The 19,401-nt window shown below is 35.2% G+C and overlaps 1 protein-coding gene across 9 annotated transcripts in view; it reads right to left on the reverse strand.

Moving 5' to 3' along the window:
- Window positions 1–19,401, reverse strand: part of LOC108972858 (cubilin) — a 104,736-nt gene that overhangs the window by 63,223 nt on the left and 22,112 nt on the right. For all 9 annotated transcript variants that reach the window (XR_001993669.1, XR_001993668.1, XR_001993670.1 and 6 more), the window contains exon 3: window positions 9,891–11,423. Coding sequence is in view for 5 of the 9 variants with exons in the window: in XM_018939737.1 (XP_018795282.1) it covers window positions 9,891–11,415 (1,525 nt within the window). In the remaining 4 variants the exon portion in view is untranslated. The remainder of the gene's footprint in view (window positions 1–9,890; window positions 11,424–19,401) is intronic.

Consider the following 19,401-nt stretch of genomic DNA (forward strand, 5'->3'; position numbering starts at 1 on the left):
CATTTTGGCGTTATTCTGCGTCRGATTTCAAGGCTGATATTGTTGTTGCAGTTAAACACTTCGAAGATAGACAAAATTATCTACWCTTCGAAGGTATGGCTGTCAACAGTGATGTTAGGAGATTAGGAGACATTTTGCCTTGCTCTCGTTCACTACCGGACCGTTCAGTTTATATGACAGCTTTATGCTTTGGTGGTCCGTTATCGGCGGTGGCGATAAATGAGCAAATTGTTTATGAGAAACGAACGTSTGTAACATTTTCGATCGATATCTTAAAAACTAATGGACTACTACTTCGCGTATATGCAAATAGGCTGGCATGGCTAAAGCAACTCAGTTCGGCATTCTGATTATTAACGTATATATCACCGAGGTTCCCTTCTGGGTCTTACAAATCATCTAGCAAACTTAACAAATCCTGTTCATGTTACAAAAATGGTAGATTCGAGACGCTTTTTTTCACAGCTGATTTTAAGTATATCTACACCTAAACGGAGTTGAAAACATTTTAATTTTTGAACAAATGACAAGGAAACCAGAGTCCAACTACAATGGAAGTTCTGAGTGATTTCGGAAAGCATTTAAGTTAGTTCAAAAATTTTCCGTTACACAGATGTATGTGTGTATCATTTAAGTTAGTTCAACAATTTTCCGTTACACAGATGTATGTGTGTATCACTTTGTGTAATAATCGCTTATGAAAGCACTCTCGACAATTTGTGCTTTTCCTGCGCTGAATTGCTCTCCAAAGTTTTCCAACTGCTCGACAAATACTCATTGTGAGCGGCAAAGCAGAGTGTTGGAGACGTTTAGATACCAAGCATTACATACGCTAGGGCTCATTGCGCGCCGCTGGGGTGCCTACTCACCGATGCTCTTTTGAAATATATTTGTCTACGAGTACTTGTGCGTAAACCTGTGTAAGCTGCCAATACGTATACTTACAGCTATGCTGGCTATTAAGACAGCAGGTGAAAACAAATCATCTGTCTGTCGATTTGATTTGCAGCAGAAAATAAAAGTTATGATTTGATTTTCTTCTCGCCGAAAAGTTTTATTGCGCCAGTACTTAGCTCTTTAAAATGTGTGTTTAGTCCTGTGAGGAGGGTTGTGTAGAAATGTGTGTTTTTGCAATTTAATTTCGATATTTGACATTTAGTTTAGCTGTGGCAATCATTTCTATTTCATACAAAATATTGACAACGAGCTGAAGTTTGACATGCTTTCTTTTTCTTTATTTTTGTGTAAAAATCAATTCACCTAAAGCTGAACCTTTTGACAAGCGAAAGATATTTGTTTGGTTTGTCTTCCTAACAGCCTGTAGACAGCTGTATTTTATTATTATTTTATTTTACGCATTGGGTACTGCTACATTGTATAGCTTGAACACACATGTAGCATTGACTGCAGCGACGTCTCGCCTGGATCTTATGATTTTGGCGGCAGTGTAGGCCTGGTGGAGATTGTGGGTAAGGACAATGCTTGTTGTGTTTTTTTCGGTCTTAAGGGTACATTCCGACAGCGGTCGCCTGGCTTCTCTCTCGAATAAGAAAATCAACAAAATAAGCTAGCACAAAGATATCTTGCCATTGGCTAACAACAACTAAAATTGTTTGCAAATCGTGAATAACAAATGCTGAGCTAACAATGTTGTGTATGTCGCTCGCCACATCTGAGCTGAAAATTTGATTTCTATGCGAACGTCAGACAATTAATAAGGTAAATAATACTGTTATTCTTACCTTCGTTCGGCATTTAAACACGCTGTATGTGGCCTTCGCTTCTGCGGCATATTTTATTGTGTTTGCGCTGCTTTAGTGCGATTTATTTTTAATTATCCCTTATTCCTTTATTCGTATTCGTTTTCCATGAAATTTTTGCAGTTATTGTAATGCTACATCCTACATACATGAAGTAGCCTTCTTCGCCCGCCTGTAAACATCAACAAATACAATTTAACGGCATCCCTTACGGATTAACTTTGCTCATCAGGGCAGCCATCATTCGTCATTCTTCATTGACCATTCGACGCGCGACGTCAAGTGTTCAATCGTTAATGTAGCAAATGTACGTAGACAGTTAATGGCAGGCCTAAGGAATGTGATTAAATTCAACAAATGCAAGAGAGATCATACCAACCCACACCAAGTCACGTGGTGTTGGCGGATCGTGACTAGAGCAAATACAATGAAAAAGCGCGGTATTAATCTTCTGACATCTTTGATTAAAATACCTAACTGCCGCCGTTGATGCGGCTCATTGACGTTGTTTAAATTGTTGCACAAGCCCACCCACAAGCTGCCATAAGAATATATCTAGAGAAATGTATGTGTGTGTGAGCACAAATGTTTGTACTCATAAATGTTGGTTGGTTGGTTGTTGACTGCTAATGGTTTCATTTCCTTTTTCAATGTGCTTTGCGTAAAGGAAATATATTGCCAGGCGATTTGTTTCTCAAATTGCTGCTTGATTGCATTAAACTATTTGTTTGTTTAGGCTTGCTTGATGCTTTTGCCCTTTAATGTCATCCGATGTGTAGGTGTTTAAAAGAGCAAAAGTTTACGGAGAAGTAAAAAGAGTTGAAATAAGATGTCTTAATTACATTAAGTGCCCGGTTGAGCATTTGTAAAAATAAGTGAATATTTATAAAAAAATATATTAGCTTTTTTAGCTATATACTATAAAGTGATCAATTCAGTTTTCATGAAATAAAAATTTCTTTATTTATATTTTGATCGGACCGTTTGTATGGTAGCTACATATATCCTATAGTGGTTTGATCTGAAAAATTTGTTTGGAGACGACAGAGTCGCCTTGGATAATAGTCTGTGTTTGCTATCCTAAAGAGGCAACAGTCAAAAACTGAGCACACGGACATGCCTGAATAGACTCAGCTCATCGGACTGATAATTTATATATGTATATATTCTACGTATTTGATATATTTCTAGATTGTGCTTTTAAGTGAATTTATTTTTATTTGAACAGATCTCAGATCTCAGAACATCCAAATCGATATCAAACACGATTTTCTTTTATTAATTTTTTTATTCTAACATATTCCCAAGTGTTTGGTAACACACTTTAATAGATTATAACCCAAGGCAAATATATATGTATATTAATATGAGTGTAGAGTTTAATATTCACAGCAAAGTTTCCCTTTCTAACAATTGAAAACTTTATTCTGAAAAATATCTGATCAAAGATTCACAAGGCACCTTACTATAGACAACGTAATTGATTTTATATAACTTTATTCCTTCGAAAATACCCATTTCAGTTCAACGCCAACCACATTTAAACGTTAAATGCTACAAGGCACCAAATTTCTGCAAATAAAGGTAATAGTGCTGAGTATGTGTTTGTACATATTTGCCTTCGCGCCATCAAACGCTCACTAACATATACAAGTGCTTCTTTAATTGGACTTTTGATAGCCTTTAAAAACTTCGAGAACTTTTATTGCCGGACGCCCTAAGTTTACACAATTTATGGTGCGGTGCTTTGCCCTGCTCAGAAGATATGTTTGTAATTTGAAGTGTTTATCCAAGCAAGTATTAGCAGCGATTGACAGCTGCGCACAGCTTTCTTATCAAAGTCAATTTCTAATTCATAAAGTATGTGCGTATTGTCAACGGCTGACTGCCGCAAATTCATTGCTTATAGAGACTGTAAAAAGCTCCAAGGAATACATAAAATATAATGCGGCTCAGACAAGTGAGAAACGCGGGAAATGGAAAATCGAGGAGAGCGAGAGAAATTTTATTGAGTGAGCACGCTCAATACCRTTCAATGTATAGTTTTCCAGAACTTTGCCTCCAGCTCACAAAAGCTCAACAATTTCACTATGAAAGAGCATATGTAAAAGATACTGATAAGAAAAGCGGCACAAGCTTGTGATAAACTGACACTTTTGTATGTATGTATGTATGTATTTCTGTKTACGTGCGAGTTGCTTGGTAATGACGAATTAAAAGATTACCTATAAAAGGGATTTAGAAATGCTTCTATGTATGCATACGAGAGACCTCTTGCTTGAGTTTTCCATTAACTTAAATAGTAATACAAGCTTTATATACTATATATACATACATATATTATATGTATGCATGAGATGAGACTATTCTAAGTCTACCGCCTTTCTGCTTTTTACATCTGCTGCCATTGAGTTTAGTCCTTCTTTATTTTATAAATTTCTTTGTGGAGAAACGGTTAGAACTTGCAAATGGTTGAAACGTGAATCGTTAATAGTCCGCTTCTGTTGAACTTTTTTTCCTCTTATAGTTTTACCGTTCGACATTATTAAACGCCATATTGAAACACTGCAAATTTCATTGACAGGAAAATATATTTTAATGAGCTGAAGGTAAAATAAAGACATAAGTTTTTGAAATAAAATAAAAGTTAAGTGAAAATTTGAACAAAATATTATATCATGTGCACACACGTTTACATAAAATAAATCACTTCTAATTCCCTTAAAATCGAAATTTTTCAGAAATGAACATATGATTCCTTTGAATCGTTTAATGAATATAGGATCTTCAGCAATTTTGCTAAGCACATCTTTTACTTAGCATTGACACGCTTTATACCCCAAACCCACATTAACCAAGATGAATGGGTCAACCCATAAGAGATGTTGATATTCTTTGCTATATCTCTAATGGCAGTTTGCTAATCTCATAATTAACACAAATGAATAAACGACTCGCATGAGGCAAGTTTTCGATGATTTTACGACCTCTAGAATGCCTTGTGCTACTCAAATACTTATGTTTGTGATAAAGTGGATTCCCTAAATATTTCTGAACCAATTTCAATGATTCCATCGCCGTGACTCCAACACAAAATTTCGAGTTAATCAATTTTCAATTTTTTCACAGTAAAAATCACAAGACTAACCTGATAAATGAACTCTAATTGACATATAGATATCAGACTTCACATGAAAATAAAAAACAATTGTAACAATCTAGGAAAAAATGTTTACCGAATGGTTTAAATGCGGTATTAATGAACCAACCCGGCTTAAATTTGATTAAATATAATATTCTGAGAGCAACAACCAAGCACACTGCTTCCATCTGCTAGACAAAAGGATCCACTCAACCGCATTTTTATCCAGCCTCGCCAGCAGCTTTAATAATTACTTGAGGATTATTTTCCGTCTTTAAATTATTATATTTTCTCACAAAGTTTACATCATCAGTAATATTATGCCTTGAAGTGAGTAACAAAAAATAAACATTTAAAATTAATTTCTTGAATTTGCGTCATTCATGTGAAACATAAGTAGTCACGCTTCGACTTTCTAAATAGGCAGAGTTTTTAATGAAATTATCGCCGGCATATGTTACACTTTCATTTGCTACGCTTTTGAAACAAAAAGTGGTAAGCTAAATTTTAATTAATCCAAATAGCAGGTGGAAAAAGGATAAATACAAAATAAAACTTTCAAAAGCCGTGTCTCATCATTTTAATAAAGAAAAGTGTGAGTTCAAGAGCTTAATAAAATGAATCGAATGTCTTGGAATGCCGATTTCATTTTACGTTCTTTGCAAGTAACCAGATTCGAGGTAATATTGCATATATACCAAATAATAATAGGATTACGCAATAAAGTAAGGAAAAGAATTATCAATATCTCAAGCAATTTGAAATCGTATAATTACATATTTTTTTACCGTTTTAAGCCAAATTAGTGATAGAAAAGCGAGCTCCCAATTCAATTACAGCCAAAGSGAAATTCATGGAACATCACTTTAAGGATGAAAAACTTAAGCAATGAAAAGCTTTTGTTTATTCTCGCCTAATGAATGTAGAGGCAGCACCCTTACCCTCACTATAAATGCTTTACAAATATATATGCTTATATATCATATACATATATAGTATGTATATGTAAAATGTATGTTAGTGCTTTAGTGAGAAATTACGGGAATTTCGTGCTGTCGCTACCTCTGCAAGTCAAACGGAAGCAATTTCGAAAGCAAAGCCGGAAAAATGGGAAAACAGCATAAAAAGTTAATATAAAAGAATAATAAGTGGAACGACGAAAAACGCACAAAAAAGCAATGAAAGCGAAATTAAAATAAAACAAAAGAATTCTGCAGGGACAACGGTTTTAGCATAGCAAACCTTTATTCCCCATTTTTTCCACATTTAGCATACTTTCCGGCGTCTATAAAGGGCAGACGGTCAGTTTAGTAATTTTCACAAACAATTTGGGCAACAAAGGTTGAATGGAAAATATTCTTAAATCCTTAAAGCAAAAGTGTAGATGTACCAACATAGCCACAAAATAATACTAAAATAAGTTATGATTTTTATAGGTAAAGTTGAAAACCGAAAAATATGAATTACCACAGTTCAAATTTTATTTTGAAAACTAGCTGAATGAAGTTGAAGTTGAATTTATCATTTAATTTTTTTTTTCAATGGAACGTTGCTTGATAAACCACATTTTTTGGTTTCAGTTTCGGTGTACATAAAAGATGGTTTCCAAACTCGTGAGCACGCCACGTACATATATCAGACCGTGCGAAGAACATAGTACCTCTGAAAATTTCATCAAGATTGGTGCAGCCGTTCTCTTAGCGTTACTAACAAACAAACATTCGTTGGTTTGTATGGGAAAAAGAAAAGGGCTGTTTTTAGGGGTTTCCCGGAAATTATTCGAAATTTTCTTACCGTAAAAACTATCTTTGAACCTCAACGGCCACATTAAAAAAAAAATTATCAAATTTGGTTCAATCGTATGAAAGTTATGAGCGTATATGTATACATTTTGACGATTAATTTTTATTTATATAGTTTATGTGCACTTCTTAAAAATGTGTTTGAAGTAAAAAATTAATAAAGTTTTATGTGAACGCATTATAGAAAATATAAAATTAGCCACATCAATAAAATTTTCGGTGGTTAAAACTTCAATTTAAATAAGGTAATACCAATACCATGCCAATACAATAAATGAAAATCTCTAAATACTTTAAACAACACAAATGTATAATTAATATATTATGTTCATACTATATACTGCATTTTGCCCAAAATCACTATTTTTTCTTTAGTCTCCAGTACTTTCCTTACAGCAGATTACAATTCTTAGCCATACATATTTTATGGCTTGGCCTGGCTTTATATTCAGWATTAGACGAATGTGTTAAATTTACRTGACTAACACAATTTCCGCATTGCATACGTTCTTTGTGCCAAGCCGCCTCTGAAATCTCAAAATATGCCTTCAAATTAGCAAGCGTTTACAGTAAGTCGCTCAAGCGGAAGGCATATGTATATTTGTGCGTGGGATATCTTCAAAGACTATATAAACACACAAAGTAACAGGAATCTCACTATATGATGAAAACTTGTACCTACTTTTCCCAAACTTCATATTCTGCTACTTACTTAACGTGTTTAGTAAATTCYTGTTTGTACAAGTATGTGTGAAGACTTGTCGTCAAGGTGTTTATGACATTCCGYGTCGTTGTGACGRGCGACTGGTGCCCCGTATTCGAGCAATGCAGCGCCATGTCAAATTGCTGTTGACAAGCGTCATTGTCAACCGAGCAGCGACAAACGCTCCCGAAGGAAAGAAAATCATGACAGGCGTCCTGAGAACTGGGTGCCATCTTCATATGCTGAGTGCTGTCAAATGAAATCTTGACTCGCTGTCAATCTTATACGCTGAATTAATGCGGCTTAAGATTTCTACAATAAGTAAAACTGTACTTACAAATGTAGTACAAAAAGACACATGTATGAATACATATATATTTACAAGCAGTTATGCAAACACTTTTGGCACAGAGAAAGCACTCTCGTTTAAGCGAAAGCATTTAAAAGTCTTTTATCTTGTTTTTGTCCAATTTCGTGTACAACTTCACAACAACAACAAATGGGCTGAATAGCAATTTCAATTTGCGAATAACTATTGCCAAAATTAGATTGCCCCGCACCGAGGCTTATCTAAAATGCCGTTGAAGTTCACATGAATATTGACGGCGCGGTTGGCTGTTCGCAGTGGCCGTAGGCAGTAGTTTAAATTGGGTTTCAGCTTCGCGTTAGACTCCTTTGACACATTCTCATTTCACATATAAGCTATACTCATTCGAAATCGCGCAATACGGCAGAGAGCAGAGCAACCCAGCGGAGCACGTAGGACACTAGAGAGTGTCTTTAGATTTTATCGATATGTCAATAGCGTATATACATGTACAAAGTATATATTATATACTCCATAATTTGTTCTCAATACTACTACCTTAGCTATAGCCCCTTTTGSTTCAATAAGCAATCTTTATAAACAAACTGAATTAAATACTTCCTAAAGGGTGTCTTCTGACAATGTGACAAACAAGCTAAYCGCAGATGAAAGTTTGACATCACTACAGTTTACTACTAGTGTTGAGCATCATTGATGAGTCGCAGAACGTTGAGAATGCAAATATTTTGTAYGATAACAGCCAGGAGGCATCCCATTCCATACGCATTTTTGGTTCATTTTAGTATCGCATACTAATTGATGTTATGTACGCTATCTGCATGGCAGAAAATTTTAAATCGAATTGCATGAAATTCTTTAGAAAGCCGAAATAACCTTTTATTAAATTTAAAAAGCGCTATACAAGTATATACATGTTAATGTGTCATTCAGTTTGTACCCTTAACTTACCGATTTATGGAAGTTATTTAAATATATTTGACTGCGTTGAATATACAAGTAGAAGCTGTATTCGTGTTTTATATAAGAATAAGTGAATATATCTCTATGTTGTAGAAATGTAAGATATGTATATGTATGTAGTACAATTATAGCGAAAATAAATACATGTATATATAAAAGATATAAGTAAAATATACAGAAAATTGATATGACATCTGTCCTTTCAAAATGTGTAACACTAGAAAGTTTGTTATATTATTGAGCATGTGTAACTCCTTGTAACCTTCTAATTAATTTTTTATGCAACAAAAAATTTTAAGAAAATTTTGACTTTTATTATGTGATGGAAGTTAATATGTCTCTCAAAATAAATTTTATGCGCACCAGTAAGTTTTTGCGTAGATATGTGTAGATGATATCATCTATTTGCGCATGGCAACGGCGAATACCGCAGTCGATGTTCAGTGACATTGACAAGCTGGTCTGGATAGATCATGTCGTACGTATAGACCACTTTGAAAGTATTCGACGCAGTACCCGTCGGGGAAAACAGAGGAAGAACTAAACTCCGTTGAAAAGACCAGGTGGAGGAGGACCTGACTTCTCTCGTAATCTCCAATTGGCGCAATCGCCATTCATTTGCTTATACAACAAACATACCCACCTGTGAGTAAATAATTTCCAAATAGCAATGCAATCAACAATGGCTATAAAAACTGTTTATATTTGCACTTTGTTGTGGTCCATCATATGATCTGTTTCATACCACAGAGTGAATGATTGTCTTGAAATAAACGTTTGAAATACTACCCAAAATGCTTTAGAAGAGTAGAAGTACAAAAGATTCCTTAACTCAGCTTTTGTCATCGATAGTCAAAGTGAAGTAGTACAAAAAGTTGGTTAAACATTTTGTCAATTGAGTTACGAATATTTTAAAAATCACCATAAATATAAAAATGAAGTAATGAAATACTCTCAAGCTACACTTTAACTCTTTGAGACCGAAACTAAAACGGTCTTAAGACATTTTAATGCAAGATATCGCATATTCTCCTTCCAAATTTTCTGAAAACTAATTTTATTTTCAGTTCAACAATCAATTGATTTGATTTAGTTTGGAAATATTTCTTTGAGAAGCTACAACTTCTGGCTTAAAGTCAAAAATAAACTTACATTTTCTCTAACTTAAATACATAATAATAATAAGTGCACTAACCTGCATAAAATAGCGGCAGCATGTTGAAGATAATGATGAGTGAGAAAAGAGCGCGTGACAGGGCTTGCAGGTCGGCCACGGCAAGCAGAAGCTTCGAACGCACAGAGCAACACAGCGTAGATAGAATTGTGCCGCAACCGCCACCAAAGTCAGCATCAACTGCAGCAGCTCTTTCCAAATAGAGTTCGTTCGCAACACCCCTCTTGTAGAACAATTTGCTATTTTTGTTGCTTTTGTATTGAAATATACTTCGTTGTTCATTTGTGACTTTTGCTGTTGTTGTGGATTGTGATTGCAAAGGTGTTGCAGTTGTTGCAGTTGTTGCTGTTTGTGGTTGTTTGAGTAGCTGAGGTGCAGCATTGCAAGAGAGCGACCAGCAGCTGTCGGCAAGCAGCTGAGAAAATTCTTGGTTGGAGCCGTTTGAAAGACCGCTGAGTTGTAGTTGTTGTTGCTGTTCGATAGCATTTCTGGAAGATTGGCGTGTACATGACGAAAAGATATGCGAATTGCAGCAGCAATCGCATTCCCCAGCTGCGTGGCAGTCTCTGGCAACGTTGTGTGTTTCGCTTTGTTTCGTTTCGTTTGATTGGCAGCATTTGGTTTTGTTGTTTGTGTTGTTATGTTTCTCCTTTGTTTGTGCACAGTGCGTGTAAGCAATAGCTTGTGACCGCTGTCGAGCGCAATTCCTTGTAGATGTTTTGCGTAAACTTGCAATAACACCAACAAATTTGTCGGCAACATCACTGCCCAGTCCTTGTTGTTGTTGGTTGGCGTTAGACACACCTGCACTTGACATATTTGCAATACCTTTAGCTCTTGTCCATTCACACAACAATGCTCCGCTTCTGCTTTCCGAATGCCAACGTTTTTGCTGTTTCTGTTGTTGTTGTTGCAGTCTCTGAGGGCGTTCTGCTGGCAAGTCACCGTAGCTTTCTGCGCTTTCACTTTTGCTTCTGCCTCTCCTACCACTGTCCACGAAACGAAACGTATGAATATCATCTGCAGCTTCGTGTGATTTCTGTTTCGGCGACAGCGTCGGGTCTGTTGGCCTGGAGCTTGGTCGCTTTGTGGCAGCAGTTGGTTTCCATGGCGTTGGCGTTTCAAAACTGTTATATACCCCTTTGTTAACTTCGTTTGCAGTACTCTCATGCAGCACCTGTAGCTTGGTTCTATGCAGTTTCTGATCGTTAGTCGGCTCTTGAAGTGGCGTCGTGACCGCGTTGCTGTGACCCCAAATATTGTCGACTGTTGCAATGGGCGGCAGACAATATGATAACAATGCCGTCGATATTGCTCTAGATGCCTTTGTTGTTGTTGTTGTAKTTTTACTAACAGCTGTTGCTGATGACTCGTCTGCAAATTGTTTCCGCTCGTTAGTGATGAGACATGCCTCTGGTGTGCCGGAAGTGTTTCGCTCGTAACAATGTTGCGGAATTGTTGTCCCTGTTGTTGTTTTTGTGGATACCGCTGCCGCTGTTTTAGTTCTAGTGTTGCTGTAGTATTGTAATATATGTGCTGAGGCCATGTTGTGCCCTATTCACCGACGACATCGATTACATCAAACCGGAAAAGGATACCAAAAAGAGAACTTCAGTTAAAGGTTTATAAATAACGAAATCATAAAGGTTAATACAAGCCTAAGATAAATTAAAATGACAGTCAAATTTACTTGATGCAATTTTAATTTTTCATTCTTTTTGAGAAAAATCTTACCGACAATCAAAKGATTTTTCTTTTATAAAACTAAAAYTTTTTTCAGATATAAATAGGCGTGAGCTATGTTATGATAAGGCGAAAGTAACTGCTTTAATGAAGCGATAAAATTAATATTTAATAAAACACATATAGGAACTAGCCGTTGTATGAAGCTTAGAACTTAAGTCAATAAATATCAATTTTAAACGTACCTTAAACACTATTTATATTATAATACATTTGAGAGAAATAAGATGTCATTTATTTTACATTTCCTTATTTTAGCWGCAAGTCTTCATTAACTTCCCATTTCAACCTTTTTTACAATCACATCACAAAGTTCTTATTTACCCTTTAGCACCTCTGACTGCCTTGTTGACATTACACGGCCGGTTAAATTTTCCTTTGAGCCAATGAATGAATGAAGTCGATATGTTGTCTTAAGTGTACAAATCTCTTTTCAATGTGTGTGTGTTTAACAGTTTTTGTTTAAGATTTTATTCTATTTTCACATCGTTATTGTTTCTTGCCCTAAACGCTTTCGTTTTCCATTCTTTCCGCCTTTGTCGTTCCAAACTTTTCACTTTGAGAATATACATGCAAGAACCCATTGAAATGAGTGCGTAAAGATATTAAGTTTTATATGTCATTGGAGAGGGGAACTACTCAGTCGACCTTTTCGTTGAACAGTATGAGTAGCTTTTGAAAAAAATGGTTTTATTTATTATGTATTAAAGAGCTCCGTGAGCGATATGTAATACGAACTGACTGTTGAATGTTGGAGGTAATTACGTATTGACAGAAATTTTAGCATAAAACAAAGTGAAAATGCAAAACATAGATCAAACCTTAAGGGGTTATATCGCGTAAAAAACCGCCTTTTGTCGACAATTTTTTTGTCATTTAAAAAGTGAAATATTTTATTAGAAATTTTATTGTTACAAACATACACTTTTAATAAAGAAATTAAGAAATTTTTTTAAAAAATTATTTTAAACTTCGTCACCGCTTTCAGTGACCCTTCGGAAAAAAGATGCAACCGCGTTGGCAGGATAACTCCTACAGGATCATCTCAAGAAAAATAATACGTAATTTAGTTAAAATCTTAACTTTGAACTTGGTCAAAGGAAAAAAATAATTCAAATTTGATTTATGGCGGACATTTTTCCAAAAATATATAACTTCAATGAAAATATCGCGACATTTTTTTTTTTTCAAATAATTGTAATCGGAAAAAAATTCTTCTTCTAAGACTTTTAGAATTGAATCTCAAAGACCTGTGTAAAATTTCATGAAGATCGAATAGTTCTCGATACATCTTGCCATCCGACTTCAAAAATAAAGTTTCGAGATAAAGGCGTTTAAAGTCGGCGCACTTACATAGTCTACCTAGCCTCGAGCGCACAAGTTCTTAAGGTTGTAATTTCGAAACGATTACTCGGATCAACTTAGGACAATATTCTAGAGGTGTTGTAGAACTTAATGAAATAATAAAAAAAAAAATCAACTTTTTTGAAACTCGTAAGCCCATTTAACCCTTTAAATAATCTCTATTTCGTCAATAAATCACTTATCGGCTAACCAAGAACTGCATATTAAGCAAATTGGCGATTTGATTTAGTTCGCTTCTAAAAATTAAACCATTTTACCACAGGCGAAAGTAGTAGCGCTAAAACCAACTATTTCATTATTTTAAAAAATGTTTTAGCAAATTTCGTTCGTTTAACAATGAACAATGAAAAAATTACAGTTTCCTTCCTTACAAAGCTCACCGAAAACTTCGCATTCTATAAAAGTTTATATACACTAGCTTATAAAAGTTTGTAAGCTTTTTTATAAAAGCTTACACTTGCATGCTTTCAAACCGCTTGCCCAACTTTATAGCTTCCTAAGCTTTATAGTGCAAATAAGTTTAAATTGTAAAAGCTCTTGCAATAATTGTGAAAAGCTCCCCTTGTACGTTTAGTAAACACTTTTATCCAAGATGGTATAGTTCTCCAATAATGCATGAAAAGAATACACTGCGCGACACTTTAGAAGTAATACATTTTTAGCCAGTACAAATAGCGTTTGATTAAAAAAATGTATGTGACGATTTAAAGCCTATTACATAGTTTCTATACTTTTGCAACATGTTGCATACTCTTCACCTAACGATTGTTTGTACAACGTAAGGCTAATCGACCTGCTCAACCGCTTTCAACCAACTTCGGTGCAAAACATTCGTCTAACTTCGCACTTAATCAGATCCAAATTTGTAGGTGACAGACGGCAGCTATTCGAGTTTGGATTTCATGTAAACAGCTGATTGTCATTTTGATAATATTTTCCATGAAAATGTATTGAAATAAACATTGCGGTTTGTAGCCGACCAATTGTTACAAAATCATTTATTATGACAAAAGCATGTCAACTCGTTATTTTTAAAATTACATCATAACATAAATCTTCTTGTTTTCTTATGGAAAATTTGAAAAGCAGCTGTCAGTGTTGCTTGTTATACCTTGAACAGGGTATACTAAGTTTGTCACGAAGTTTGTAACACCCAGAAGGAAGCGTCGGAGATCCAATAAAGTATATATATAAATGATCAGTATGTTGAGCTGAGTCAATTTATCACTGTCCATCTGTCTGTATATATACAAACTAGTACCTCAGTTTTTAAGATATCGTTTTGAAATTTCGCAAACGTCATTTCCTTTTCAAGAAGCTGCTAAATTGTCGGTACTGCCGATATCGGACCACTATAACATATAGCTGTCATACAAACTGAATGATCGGAATCAAATGGTTACATGGGAAACTTCCTAATTTGATGATATATGTTCACGAAATTTGGTATGAGTTATTGTTCATGGAAATATTGTAATATCGGAAGAATATCGATTCTATTATTCAGAGTGTAATTTATTTAGTCGGTTACAAATGAATTTTCTTTTATTTATATTTCAGAGTCGATTATTTTATCTTCCCAACTTAATTTTGAAGTCGATTGAAATATACAAAAAATTTTCTAAATATTTGCCAGTAAATGTGTTCAATTATTCGACCTTTTTTGTGATTATTGGCATTTGATACAACCACAACTATGCACCTAGTATACAATAGTCATAAAAACTTAACAGGATGGTTGACTTTAAGTCCCTCATCAGTAGTTTTGGTCAACTGCGAACGACTGATAATTCTTAGTTTCATGTGAAAATAGATCAATACAATTTGCAGAACAAACTAGTTATATTATCTATACTACTTGCTCATGCAACTGATAAAAAGATGCAAATGGTAATTCATGGTGGCATGCTACCAACATTCTTACTACCATTTTAGCTGGGCCATTCTCACGTATTTTCCAATTAAATCGACACACACATCTTTCATATAAGCATAAGCACATACATATATCTTCATATCTGTGTAATCAAAATGCAGGTGAAGTGCACAAGAGCAAATGGCAACAACACCACCGACACAAGCGAAAACCTCCACAATGTGTAACTGTCCAGTTATCGTGTAAATCTGTTTGTTTGCGTGTGCCAGTGCGGCTGAGTGACTGGAATTGCAACTACAAGCGGCGACAGTGTTGTCTCGCCTTGCTTTCGTCTCAGTCGCTTAATCGCATCAAGCATGCAAATGAGATCCGTTCATCAGAGTGCGCTTTTAATTATTTAACTGGCGTACAAACGAGCACACGCAGACAGACACACGCCAGTGCTTGGCCCAGCAATTAGGTCAATTGTTTACCTTCACGCAGGTATTCTACCGCAGCCGTTTGCACTGGCCACCCCCCCCACTGATAGCCACACATTTGCAGTTTACGTGTCTGCTACCAATTTCCACACTCGCAGCAAGCGCGTTGAGTGTATATGTATACATATTTGAAAAATTTAGTTTGTGGAACCAATGAAGGATGATTATTTATTTTTTATTGGTAAAAAAAATTAACTTTTACTTATATTTATAAGTAATTTATTTACAATATCACAAAAAGTCAGTTTCGTTAAAACGGTTCATTCACTCACTTGCTTACTCACTAAGCTCATTGAAATCTTGCTCGCCCCAAATTACAAAGATTGCAATCTCAAAAGTGAATGAGGGCATGAATCCGAAAATTTTGCCGAAAAATTGCAACTATAGTTCACGTCTACGCGCTTCTAATTAAATGTGAATTTTTGCTTACTTTGCACTCGATTAACCCCCAAGCATGCTTCCTCTTCTTTTCTATACACCCTATACATGTATGCACAGAAACATCCGTTGGCGGACAAGCAAAATTGTTAGCATAGCTGTTTCTGGATTTTACTTATATATTCATATGAATATGAAGTAGGCTTCCCATTTTCGGCGCTGTTGCCAACGGCAGTGGTGAGTAATGTGGACCATTGCAATAGCGGTTGCACTGCATAAATCAACCGCAGCAACATGACACAATAGCAAGGCAGCAAAAGCGCAGAAGTGGAGCGCACAAAGCGGCTAGATAATGGACGCCAAAAGCGGCCAAAAGAGGGCTTGCAAGTGTTGCAACACCATAAAAGTATTTCTGTATGCAAATGGTGTGTGTGTGTGTGTACGATGAACGAATGAATAGGCTGAGATTTTTCCTGCTGTTGCCAGTTGGCTCCGCCGAAATTTCTTTGTACTGCTTTTGGCATGATGCCGGATTCCATGCCTGAGCCACCGAATGCCTGAGCCTTGTATTATTCTATATATAGGTATATGTTCTTTGCTGCTCCTCTGAGTTCAGTGTGAAGTATGCTACTTAAATTAAATTCGCGTAAATTCACTGATTAAATACAGATTTTTTTAAAGTGAAACATTTTTTTTACCTAACAAAATACAATTATTTTCAAATTATAATTCTTTTCTTTTTGATTTATATACGCGTTAAATAAATCATCGTTATATGATAGTAAAAATCCAGCCTGAATATTGTTAGAATTTTACACAATTTTTAACTTTCCGTTAATCGTGTTCTATTGCTTTGTGAACTCAGTTTCATTTCTCTTCGCTTTTTAGTGAGCCAAATTTTCCGTTCATAATTATCACAAAAAGCTATATAATGCTACTTACATATACATATGCATATTTATTTTTTACAAGTACACTCTTCGTTAAACGATTTTTTTGCTCGGCTTTCATTCAGTTTTCTCGCGTTGCACTTTCTGAGCTCTTAAATATGAAGTATACTTTGCACTCGTCTGTTTCTCCTAATTAAAGCCAATTAAATACTTCTGTATATGGCAATTAGCTCTTGAAGATTAACGCTTAATTTTTGCTGAATACGAAAGCAATCATGTTAGGTGTGGAAAGGTGTTTGCCCAGTAGACGGGAATCTGACATTTTCTTGTTTTATAAAAATTTGTAAAGTATGTTCAGGATAGACGTATGTCTATCATAAAGTTTATGTATTTAAAATGTTTATTCAGTGAGCTACATCTCTTAACAGTATTTGTCTCATGGTCAACGACGATATAAAGAATATAAGCTTATTATGCAACAGCAAGCAAATATAATTTTTTAAATTTCATTACTTTCAGGGGTAGATTAGGAGCACTTTCTGAGTTGAGAAAGTTTTTATAAGACATTACTATTTTGAACTGCATTAAATTTTCTGCCAGAATTATGTCTATTTTACAATACTCAAACGTCAAGCTACAACATAGGTTGCCTTTTTTATTTCGAGATTGGAGCAAAAAAAAATTTGATAATCGAAGATCACTTTATAGGTTTTCAAAATATTCTCTATTAAGATCTAATTGGTTGTGACATGATCATTCGTTCCAAGAAAAAAAAGTAACCATTTCCTTGAAAGTGCTTCATGCGCGAACAACTTTTTTTGGATTAGGCTCATCTTAAAACACCCATATTGGCGAGTGCGGTTTGAGTGCGGTACCTTTTGATCATAGGCGATTCGATGCTTCGCTATCGTATTTTTTTAAATAAACACAATCGTTTTTAGCGACTAACAAATTGTGTGGGCTCCAACGTGAACACATTTTTTTTTTTTAATATTTTTTGGACTGAAATGTCTATGCAATATTGAAGGTATGGTTTGCTGGTCCTTCTAATGCCTATAGTTGTCTCTAGCTCATGGTAGGTCCCAAGACGATTTAGCAATATTGGCATCAATAGTTTCCATAACAACAACCGATTTTGGACGACCTTTACGAAATTCATCTTCAAGTGATCTACGACCTCTATTGAAACACTATACTATCGATAAACACTGGTTCTTGATGGAGTTTCATCGCTAAATATTTAATCGATGAACTTACTRTTTGCTTAGCTGAAAAGCTGTAAAACGTAATCACACGAAAATGTCTACAATTTAATTCCATTATTAGCCGAGATGAATATCTCAAGTTGCTTTAAGCAACGTAAACAGCGGTCGTATATCAAAACATACGGAGGATGCATAACATCAAAAATGTCAAACTTTACGATAAAGTTGTTAGTCACCACCATTCAACGCTAGGGTCGGCAAATTCCGAAATGTGAAAGCAACCTTCGTAAATAAGAAAAGCTTATTTTTTGTGCCCAATATAGTTTATGGTGTATGGAAAATGGAAAATGGAAAATTAGGAATTTTCGCTAGTTGGCGCTGAAAGCGCGTAGTTCTAGTTTTATTCGTCGCATAGGGTCATGCTTACCTTTTTGGAAAGCTCATTTCACGCGCTAACATGTGTTTGATTGATTGTCGATTCTTTTAAGTCGTTCGTTAGTTATAGCGTCGCAAACATGGAGCAAAATAAAGGGAAAATACGGCATAGTTTACAGTACTACTACGATAAAGGCAAAAATGCATCTCAAGCCGCCAATAAAATTTGTGCAGTTTATGGATCCGATACAGTTTCCATTTCCACCGCACAACCATGGTTTCAACGTTTTCGTTCTGGTGTAGAGGTGGTCGAAGATGCGCCACGCTCCGGAAGTCCTTTCGTCGAAAATTGCAATAAAATCGCTGAATTGGTCGAAAGAGACCCGCATAGTAGTAGCCGTAGCATCGGTCAAGAGCTGGGCATGGGTCATCAAAAAAATTTTATGAACAATTGAAAATTCAATAAAAATACCGCAAGACTTTTTTGACAACCTATTATTATAAAAGGCTTAAATTTTAAGATGCTTTTTGTGTCACTTTCGACTAGTATGTATTGCGTTGACTGCTTTATAAAAGTGCGGAGAAAGTTAAAGTTAAAATTATGAAAACTTAATATTACGTGTGTATGAAGCAAATCAGTGTGCCCAAACCATCTACAGTTTCTTATACAGAGGGAAATAGTCGTAATCGCGATGTTCGAACCAATACAGTCAACGCATTGGAAGAAATGCCTTTAGAAAACGGAAAATTATATCACCCAAAATAGATATATTGATCAGATATAAAACAAAATTATTCGAGGCAATCATCACATGAAAACTTGCTGACGGTCAACTGTCATCTTCTGACAACGCGCTTCAAACTAACTAGACTCAACAGAACAGAAATTTATTTCAGGGTCAAGCAACATAAAAATATTATTTTTACATAAAGAAAAGACTTTGTTGAAGAATTTGGACTGGATTACATTTTGTAGTTTGGAGAACATAGTCTGTGTAGTACCCCATAGAAATCTGGAGAGTCTCAAAAAGCCTTTGTTTCTAGTAGCGCTGTCAATACCAATAAGAAGTTTGGGTGCCACTATTGAACAAAATTTGTACATTGCTCTCCTAATATATGAATTTTTAAATAAAACTAACTTAATTAATTAAAATTTATTAGAACTTGTAGCAGAACTTTTGGCAGTACTAAGTGTATCAATGAAACTGCAATTAATGACGC

Source organism: Bactrocera latifrons, unplaced genomic scaffold (genome assembly GCF_001853355.1).
Source record: "Bactrocera latifrons isolate USDA-ARS-PBARC rearing strain unplaced genomic scaffold, ASM185335v1 scaffold_11, whole genome shotgun sequence".
Taxonomy (NCBI): Eukaryota; Metazoa; Arthropoda; class Insecta; order Diptera; family Tephritidae; genus Bactrocera; species Bactrocera latifrons.